Source organism: Anolis sagrei, chromosome 10, assembly GCF_037176765.1.
Source record: "Anolis sagrei isolate rAnoSag1 chromosome 10, rAnoSag1.mat, whole genome shotgun sequence".
Classification (NCBI taxonomy): Eukaryota; Metazoa; Chordata; class Lepidosauria; order Squamata; family Dactyloidae; genus Anolis; species Anolis sagrei.
This window is the reverse complement of record NC_090030.1, coordinates 34,675,582-34,686,076: the sequence shown is the minus strand read 5'-3', so window position 1 is coordinate 34,686,076 and position 10,495 is coordinate 34,675,582. Positions and strand designations below refer to the sequence as shown.

At 47.7% G+C, this 10,495-nt stretch overlaps 1 protein-coding gene across 1 annotated transcript in view; it reads right to left on the bottom strand.

The window, feature by feature from the left end:
• Nucleotides 1-9,111: 9,111 nt before the first annotated feature.
• The window catches only part of IL1RAPL2 (interleukin 1 receptor accessory protein like 2), a 975,615-nt gene continuing 974,231 nt past the window's right edge, over nucleotides 9,112-10,495 (bottom strand). The window contains exon 11 of the mRNA XM_067471687.1: nucleotides 9,112-10,351. Coding sequence (XP_067327788.1) covers nucleotides 9,651-10,351 — 701 coding nt within the window. The 3' untranslated portion in view covers nucleotides 9,112-9,650. The remainder of the gene's footprint in view (nucleotides 10,352-10,495) is intronic.

Sequence of the window (10,495 nt, the reverse complement as noted above, 5' to 3'; positions counted from 1 at the left end):
CCGGGAGTAGGGCTCCACGCCAGCTAAGCCTAAAAGACAGATTGCCCAGTGAGGGGTCAAAAGGATTTCCCTCATAGAAGAAAGAAACAGTTCATGAAGGTAGTTGCCTGTCCATTGTGGACAAGTTAAGAAATATTTGGTTGACTTGAAGATCTAAGAAGTATTTGACTGATTTGTGGCACCAATAAAGAACTTTGTTAAACTTTCCAAGCTTCTAAAGCAGGGCTCCACCAACGTTTTAAACAGAGGGCCAGGTCATAGTCTCTCAAACGGTTGGAGGGCCGGATTATAATTTGGGAAAAAAGGAATGAATTCCTATGCACAGTGAACATTCCTTATTTGTAGTGCAAAAATCACTTTAGAACAATACAATAATTAAAATGAAGAACAATTTTAACAAATATAAACTTATTAGTATTTCATTGGGAAGTGCGGGCCTACTTTTGGCTGATGGGATAGGATTGTTGTTGTTGTTGTTGTTGTTGTGTGCTTTCAAGTCGTTTCAGACTTAGTTTGACCCTGAGTGAGGGCCGGGTAAATGACCTTGGAGGGCTGTATTCGGCCCCCGGGCCGTAGTTTGAAGACCCCTGGTCTAAAGACTTTGTATAGGGAAATTCATAGGGCCTCTCAGCCGAGGCATCCCGGCGTCCTGCTGGGCACATAAGGATCGCGTCCTGTTAATAGACAATTGCTACAGGACCAGCGTGTGACAGCACAAACAGGAATAAATGGGGTGGGCAAAGTGAGAGACATTTTTTTTAAAAAGGCCAAAATGACAACCAACAGTGTGCTTGTGTTGTGAGCCATTTGGGTCAATGTAGGTGTGCATGAAGGTACATTTGGAAGTGGAAGTGTTCAGCAAAGCAAGTAGCAACAGTCAAAAGGAGAAGCCAGCTGCCTTAGAATCATAGAATCATAGAATCAAAGAGTTGGAAGAGACCTCATGGGCCATCCAGTCCAACCCCATTCTGCCAAGAAGCAGGAATATTGCATTCAAATCACCCCCGACAAATGGCCATCCAGCCTCTGCTTAAAAGCTTCCAAAGAAGGAGCCTCCACCACACTCCCTCCGGGGCAGAGAGTTCCACTGCTGAACGGCTCTCACAGTCAGGAAGTTCTTCCTCATGTTCAGATGGAATCTCCTCTCTTGTAGTTTGAAGCCATTGTTCCGCGTCCTAGTCTCCAAGGAAGCAGAAAACAAGCTTGCTCCCTCCTCCTCCCTGTGGCTTCCTCTCACATATTTATACATGGCTATCATATCTCCTCTCAGCCTTCTCTTCTTCAGGCTAAACATGCCCAGTTCCCTAAGCCGCTCCTCATAGGGCTTGTTCTCCAGACCCTTGATCATTTTAGTCGCCCTCCTCTGGACACATTCCAGCTTGTCAATATCTCTCTTGAATTGTGGTGCCCAGAATTGGACACAATATTCCAGGTGTGGTCTAACCAAAGGAGAATAGAGGGGTAGCATTACTTCCTTAGATCTAGACACTAGGCTCCTCTTGATGCAGGCCAAAATCCCATTGGCTTTTTTTGCTGCCACATCACATTGTTGGCTCATGTTTAACTTGTTGTCCACGAGGACTCCAAGATCTTTTTCTTTTTGATCTGCATCTTCTCCCACAGTGAGGGAAGCCAACAGGAAATTGAAAATCACCTGGGAAGGTCAAGTGCTTGAACATTGTTTCCATCCTAAATATCTTGGTGTCACCTTAGATCGTACACTAGCATATAGACAGGGGCGGCTCAACTGTTACGCAAAGTAAGCCTTTGATTTTGCCCAGGGGTGCTCTTGAGGCGCTCTTGGGGGAAAATAGGCCTTGACATATGCGAGTTGTAGTTACTGGGATGTATAGTTCACCTACAATCAAAGAGCATGCTGAACTCCACCAATGATGGAATTGAACCAAATAGGGCACACAGAACTCCCACGACCAACACAAAATACTGGAAGGGTTTGGTGGGATTTATAGTTCCCCTACAATCAAAGAGCATGCTGAACTCCACCAATGATGGAATTGAACCAAAGAGGGCACACAGAACTCCCATGACCAACACAAAATACTGGAAGGGTTTGGTGGGATTTATAGTTCTCCTACAATCAAAGAGCATTCTGAACTCCACCAATGATGGAATTGAACCAAAGAGGGCACACAGAACTCCCACGACCAACACAAAATACTGGAAGGGTTTGGTGGGATTTATAGTTCCCCTACAATCAAAGAGCATTCTGAACTCCACCAATGATGGAATTGAACCAAATAGGGCACACAGAACTCCCACGACCAACACAAAATACTGGAAGGGTTTGGTGGGATTTATAGTTCCCCTACAATCAAAGAGCATTCTGAACTCCACCAATGATGGAATTGAACCAAATAGGGCACACAGAACTCCCACGACCAACACAAAATACTGGAAGGGTTTGGTGGGATTTATAGTTCCCCTACAATCAAAGAGCATTCTGAACTCCACCAATGATGGAATTGAACCAAAGAGGGCTCACAGAACTCCCGTGACGAACAGAAAATATATATCAATGATTGGTTGGGGGGGGGGGGGTGCAAAATACTGTTTACTTACCCTTGAAAAATACCTAGGGCCGCCTCTGCATATAGGAGACACTTCTTGAACACCAAGTACAAGGTAGCGGCACACAATAACATCCTGTGGAAACTTACTGGCAGCACATGGGGTGGAAACCCAGAATTAGTGAGAACATCAGCCCTAGACTTGTCTGACTCAGCTGCCGACTATGCCTGCCCTGTTTGGCATAGGTCTGCCCATGCAAAGCAGGTGAACACAGCATTGAATGAAACATGCAGAATAATCACAGGATGTCTTAAACCTACACCTGTTGATAAACTCTACAACAGCGTTTCTCAACCTGGGGGTCGGGACCCCTGGGGGGTCGCGAGGGGGTGTCAAAGGGGTCCCCAATGACCATCAGAAAGAACAGTATTTTCTGTTAGTCATGGGAGCTCTGTGTAGGAAGTTTGGCCCAATTCCATTGATGGTGGAGTTCAGAATGCTCTTTGGTTGTAGGTGAACTATCAATCCCAGCAACGACAACTCCCAAATGTCAAAGCTCTATGTCCCCCAAACTCCACTAGTCATCACATCTGGGCATATTGAGTATTTATGCCAAGTTTGGTCCAGATCCATAATTGTTTGAGTCCACAGTGATCTCTGGATGTAGGTGAACTACAACCCCCAAACTCAAAGTCAAGGCCCACCAAACCCTCCCAGTATTTTCTGATGGACATAGGAGTTCTTTGTGCCAAGTTTGGTTCAGTTACATTGTTGGTGGAGTTCTGAGTGTTCTTTGATTGTAGGTGAACTATAAATCCCATCAACTACAATGACAAAATCAATCCCCCCCCCCAAACCCCACCAGTATTCAATTTTGGGCATATTTGGACAAGTATTGGTGCCAAATTTGGTCCAGTGAATGGAACTACATCCTGCAGATCAGATATTTACATGACGATTCATAACAGTAGCAAAATGACAGTTGTGAAGTAGCAACGAAAATAATGTTATGGTTGGGGGTCACCACAACATGAGGAACTGTATTAAGGGGTCGCGGCATTAGGAATGTTGAGAAACACTGCTCTACAAGCTAGCTGGCATTGCCTATTGCCCCCCCCCCCATGTGCGACGGGAAGTTGCTGCTAAATGTGAGAGAAAGAGGTTGAAAACTGTGAAAGCCACTCACTCTATGGCTACCAGCCTCCTCCCAGTAGACGCAAATCAAGGAAAAGCTTCATGAGAACTACCACTCCTCTTGGCATCCCCCTGAAGTCGAACCTGACCCCTCCCCTAGAGATAGTAATTTATAGTTTTGCTAAGGGCAAGGACGCCAGGCTGGATAATAAGGGTTAAGCCTTGGTCAGTTTGGTGGGTATCATTTAATCAAGGCTTTATGCTCTATTTTCATATGTTTACAGCAGAAAGTAACAAATCTATATCTATAAATTTGAAAGGGGCGTTAAACGGAGCAGCAAAACTAAAAAACCTCCCAACGGAAATTAACCAAAATTCCCATGCACCTACCACAAACCACAAGGTACAAACAAATTGAATCAAAGTAAAAAAACAACACAACAACACACTCACAAAACGACAAAACAGCTGAGCATGCGCAATGGCACCCAGCCGCAACTTCCCTGGCGCGCGCACATGGCCAACGCTCCCTCCGCGCAAGCCACGCCCCCATCCTCCGTGCTCCTTCACTCCTCCCCCCGCCGCACACACACATACACAACCCAACACTCCTTCACTCCCCCCCTCCTGCTGCACACACACACACACCTCCAAGAACCTCCGGCGGGAATCCCAAGAGGAGGAGGAAGGAGAAAGCCAAAGAGGGAGCGCAGCCAAACTCTTACCTAAGGAAGGGAGAGGTCAGTGAGGAAGCCATGGAGGGAGGAAAAAAATAGAGGGGCGTATGAACCAGAAAAAAGGAAGGAAGAGAGGAGAAAGGAGGAAGTGAGGCCAGGCAGAGATGAGAGAAAGAGGAATGCGAGAAAGAGAGAAGGAGAGAGAGAGAGGGAGAGAGAGGAGAGAAAGGGGGAAGGCGAGAGAGAGAGATAGAAAGAGGGGAAAGGAAGGAGTGTGTGTGAGAGAAAGAGGGAAAGAGAGCGAGAGAAGGAAGGAAGGAAGGAAGGAAGGAAGGAAGGAAGGAAGGAGGAAGTGAGGCCAGGCAGAGACTTCAAAACTCTTACTATAGGCCACAGCAACGCGTGGCAGGGTACAGCTAGTTTATTACTGAAAATCATGCCACAAAAGTATTTGAATTTTCCTATCTGAGGAACACTTGGGCTCCTGATGGTCCCCCATCTCACAAACAAGGGACTCTCTTTCCCCCTCAGGGATATATTTCCCTTTATGGACACTGGGGGAAGGTAGTTCGGTTTACTCTCTGTATTATGATTTCTATATTTTCCTGTTTTCTCTTGTATTTCTATATTTCCCTTCATGTATTTGACCTTGCCCTGACCCTTTTGCCCCCTTCCCCTCTCCTTGGGGGAAATCTACAAGGAAGCCGCCCTGCCTCTGGAAAAGCAATCAGCGATCAGGAAAAGACCCTTCTCTTTGGACATTCTTTGCATGGACAATAGTATAGGAAATCCTTTTGACTTCGGAGTTGGGCCACCATTCGGATTTCTGTTTGGCAGACTTTTTAATCATATAACAATGGGGGGCATAAAGTCCTCTTTTCCTCCAAGCCGTTTTTCTTTCAAACTTCTCCACAAAGAACTTCCACCCAAGTCTTCCCCTTTGTGTCATATCTGATGGCGACAGGAAAACCCAGATTTCTTTTTATTGCCTTCACTCATGAACACAATAGATCAGCCCTGCTTGAGACTTTCTTTTTTGTCTCACGAGCCACATGGCATTATTTTTTTCAAAACTCATTCACAGATTCCTTTGTGTTCTATCGTCCCGTCTCCCTCTCCCCTGATTTGCTGTCACCGCTAGGTGGAAGGAGCCTTCCCATTGGATCCAACGCACCACTGAAGCTTACTGATTGGTCCTGAAGCCCAGGGGGCAGGAGGGCCACCCCCCAACTTCTGATGGCCTTTGGTGACCCCTCTGACACCCCATCATGACTCCTCCAGGGGTACCGACCCCCAGGTTGAGAAACGCTGATTTAGAACCATGGATTGCACATGCCTACTGAACAGACTCAGAAGTAGGCAGATCAAAAGACAACCTGTCAAAATGGCATGACCTAAAAGATGTCAGGATTGAAAGTATGCATGTATATTTTTTCAATGTGCTTCTGTATGATTAAGAATGGTGTTCATATGTATCCAAGATGGATTCTGTTATGTTCAATTATGTGTTGGAATTGTTGTTGTAAGAGACAGAGAGGTACAGAGAGAAGAGACCTTGACAGAAGTTAGATAACAAGTTTCTCTGCTGAGAAGAAAAAGGGAGTTTCCAGCTTACAGCCAGAGAGCCTGATAAGCAGATGTTCAGAAAACTGTTTTGTGCTGTGCTTTGTAGTTCCTGATTTTGCCCGCTTAGATGTAGACGTGTGTGAATGTACTGAGTAAACTTTATGTTATTTTTGAAACTAGAAAACTGCAGAGTCCTGGAATTTTTGGAGTCCTGTGTCTGTTTGATCGAGCACCTCTTCCGCTGCGCACACACCCCAGATTTTTACTCTGACAAAAGAATCCCACACCTTGTGTGACTGTGGAGCAGAACCGACAGAACATCTGTATGCTTGTCCACTAAGCCTTGCCTCATGTACAGAGGAAGAATTGTTGGAGGCTACAGACAATGCCGTTGCTGTTGCTCGTTTTTGGTCAAAAGATATTTAGCCACCTGCACTCCTTCTATTTTTATCAGTTTCATACTCATTTATGCAATGCTTTTGATATGAAATAAATAAAATAAGGTGATTTTTGAGACAAATCCGGCGTCATGGCGTGAGTAAGCGGACCAATTCAGCGGTTCTGTTTGTGAGTATTGCTGTATTTCTCTTTTTTCTATTGCTGACAGTTTCTGTCAAATGTCAATCAGTAAGTTGTCACACCAAACCCAAAATAATAATAATAATAATAATAATAATAATAATAATAATAACCCTGTGCAAAATTTACATTAGCATCAATACAAATCTTACAAGAAGCTTAAGAAATGTTCAAATCAGCATTTGACGATCCCACCGGTATGGAAAACGTGAAAAGAAGAAAGTTCGTGAAAGGAAGAAAGGAAGAAAAAACATCTACGGAAACTAAATTGCTGTCGAACTGGAGGAAAACACAACGGCAACTGTCATTAAGGAAGATCTCGAGCACAAAATGATGGATGACGTTAAGTGAGGGATGCATTTTCCGACGACAGAAATTGCCGAGTGAAAACCGGAGGCCATTTTTTGCATTGGCGACAATAATATAGGAACGCTCTCCTATATCAAATCCTTTAGGGAAATGGGTCCTCCCGGAACAGTCTAGAACAACAGCGCTTCTTTTTGTTTGTCACCGGTTGGGTTTCGGATCGGTGAGTTGTGTTGTTTGTATCGAGCGGTCCTTGGGAAAAGAGACAGAAATCCATTCCATTTTCAGCAGTACTGATATATATATAAATACGGAGTCTTACTCTAACACACACATACATATATATATAGAACACTAAATGCCAATCCAGGATCAGCCTCTAAACCAGGGGTCCTCAAACTTTTTGAACCGGGGGCCAGTTCGCTGTCCGTCAGACCGTTGGAGGGCCGGACTATAGTTTTTCTTAATCAAAAATCAATATGCACATTGCAGATATCTTATTTTGCTGTGTGGAAGGGTTCTTTCTCGCCCTCTTTAGGCAATAATTCCAGGAGCAGAGAATGGGAAATCGTCCTATTTCTAGTCTGAACAAAATCTGGCTACCAGTATTAAAAAAAACTCTAAAATTATAACAACACGCAAACACAGGGGAACTCCAGACAAGAAATAATCGGGGCCAGCTAATCACCTCTCAACAAAGGATTCTCCCTAAAAATTGTAATCAAGGTGGCCAATTGAAACATTCCTACCTACCTCCGACAGACAAGAGTTCTTTCTCCCACCCTGGATCTTCCACAATTTTTCTAGTTAAAGGTTTTTCCCCTGACATGAAGTCCAGTCGTGTCTGACTCTGGGGTGTGGGGCTCATCTGCATTTCTAAGTCGAAGAGCCGGCGTTGTCCGTAGACACCTCCAAGGTCATGTGGCTGGCATGGCTGCATGGAGAGCCGGGGCAGCCTCCCTTGGCTGGCTCACGCTGCCCATTGGGAGGAACAGCACCGCGCAGCCCACTCTCACATAAAGCACCATGCGAGGTGCTTTATGCGAGAGTCGGCCGCGCAGAGCAGCTGCCCTTGGTTGGCTCACACTGCCCATCGGGCGCGATGGGCAGCATGAGCCTGCCAAGGGAGGAGCAGCACAGCGCGGCCTACTCTCACATAAAGCACCTCTGCATTTCTAAGTCAAAGAGCCGGCATTGTCCGTAGACACCTCCAAGGTCATGTGGCCGGCATGACTGCATGGAGCGCCGGGGCAGACTCCCCTGGCTGGCTCACGCTGCCCATTGGGCCTGATGGATAGCGTGAGCCTGCCAAGGGAGGAGCAGCCCTGCGCGGCCTACTCTCACATAAAGCACCATGCGAGGTGCTTTACGCAAGAGTAGGCTGCACGGAGCACCTGCCCTTGGCTGGCTCACGCTGCCCATCAGGCGCGATGGGTAGCGTGAGCCTGCCAAGGGAGGAGCAGCACAGCGCAGCCTACTCTCACGTAAAGCACCTCTGCATTTCTAAGTTGAAGAGCCGGCATTGTCCGTAGACACCTCCAAGGTAATGTGGCTGGCATGACTGCATGGAGCGCCGGGGACGCCTCCCTTGGCTGGCTCACACTGCCCATCGGGCCTGATGGATAGCATGAGCCAGCCAAGGGAGGAGCAGCACTGCGCGGCCTACTCTTGCATAAAGCACCTCTGCATTTCTAAGTCAAAGAGCCAGCATTGTCCGTAGACACCTCCAAGGTCATGTGGCCGGCATGACTGCATGGAGCGGCGGGGCAGCCTCCCTTGGCTGGCTCACACTGCCTATCGAGCACGATGGGCAGCATGAGCCTGCCAAGGGAGGAGCAGCACCGTGCAGCCTACTCTCGTGTAAAGCACCTCACTGCTCCTCCTCCCTTGGCAGGCTCACGCTGCCCATCATGCCCGATGGGCAGCGTGAGCCAGCCAAAGGAGGCTGCCCTGGCGCTCCATGCAGTCATGCCAGCCACATGACCTTGGAGGTGTCGAAGAGCTGGCATTGTCCATAGACACCTGCCAAGGGAGGAGCAGCACTCGCGAGGTGCTTTACACGAGAGTATGCCACGCATAGCAGCTGCCCTTGACTGGCTCATGCTGCCCATCGGGCCTGACGGATAGCGTGAGCCAGCCACTGGGGGGGGGGGGCTCCTCCTCCGCAGGCTGGATAAGTGCATAACTGCATCATGCCCGATGGGCAGCATGAGCCAGCCAAGGGCAGCTGCTCCACGCAGTCTACTCTTGTGTAAAGCATCTCGCAAGTACTGCTTCTCCCTTGACAGGTGTCTACAGACAATGCCAGCTCTTCGACTTAGAAATGCAGATGAGCACCACACCCTAGAGTCAGACACGACTGGACTTCATGTCAGAGGAAAACCTTTAACTAGGAAAATACGCAAGAGTAAAATACGCGTGGCCTACTCTCGTAGGGCAGCCGCCCTTGGCTGGCTCACGCTGCCCATTGGGCCTGACGGATAGCGTGAGCCAGCCAAGGGAGCGGCACTGTGTGTGTGTGTGTGTGTGTGTGTGTGTGGTGCTCCTCCTCTGTGGGCCGGATAAGTGCCCTTGGCGGGCCGGAAGTGGCCCGCGGGCCGTAGTTTGAGGACCCCTGCTCTAAACCCTTCTTTCAAAATACTCTCCGGCGCTTCCCTTTTTTTTCGAAATATAAAGAAGCCATAAAACTGTACATTAAAAGATATCCGTGAGCTACAAAAGTAGGTTCCCTCCCTTGTTAATAATTTTGGAAGTGTAAACAAAGAGGTTCAAGTATAAAAGTGAGTTTGCGGTGACTTTTCAAAATATTTTGGCACCGGATGTTAAGGGTTCGAGTAGCCAGTGAGTGTCCCAATGCGACTACCATATGTCACTGGTGAAACTGAGCTCCCTCGTTGACAAGGGCAGCAAAGGGTTGTTCCTGTGAAACTCTTGTGCGTCCTTCATGCTGTTATTAAGAGGTAGCTGCCCATTGAGTAGCGTCAGGGGTATGTTGCAGTAAGTGTGGTGGTTGCTGCTTATGGCAGCCAAGGGCAAGGTGGCGGACTGCATGTCGTACTCGTATCCTCTGCAGTAATGTCTCGTTTGCACCGGATCCGGCTGTTGGTAGTTGCCCAGGTCTGCCTGCGAGGCAACCATCGCGGCCGAGGTGTCCGTCACGGCAATGTTCGGCATCGTTTGGAGATCCCCAAAGAGGCCCTGCTCGGCCGAATCCAGGACTTGGCGCCGGGACAAAACCTCTTTTTTCTTGGCCGGCATTTCGTAGAGCAAGCGCTTCCAAAAGGTCGAATTCAGTTTGCTGCTTTTGGGACCGTTCCACTGGACGACCGAGAAGAGTTTCACGGCGTGCTTTAGCGATTCGACTTCTTGGTAATTCACTTTGCCTTTCAGTTCGGGACACTCGATGAAAATGACTTTGATTTCTCCACTGACAAGCAGGTTGTGGAGTCTGTTTTCCATCTCAAAAATGCTCCAGCCTCTCCTGAGGACGTAGTCTGGAGTCAGTACAATGATCAGCCTCCGGCTTTGTTCTACGCATCTTGTGAGATCTTCAAGGTAGGCTGCAAAGCACAAGAAAAGAGTCAGTGAAAGAGAGAAATATATGCACTGCATGCAGACACACAAGGCTGCCCTTGCTCTTTGGCTCCTTCTTGGCCAACTCGACAAACAGATACATGTATTAAAGTCCTGCCTGTCTCCTTATG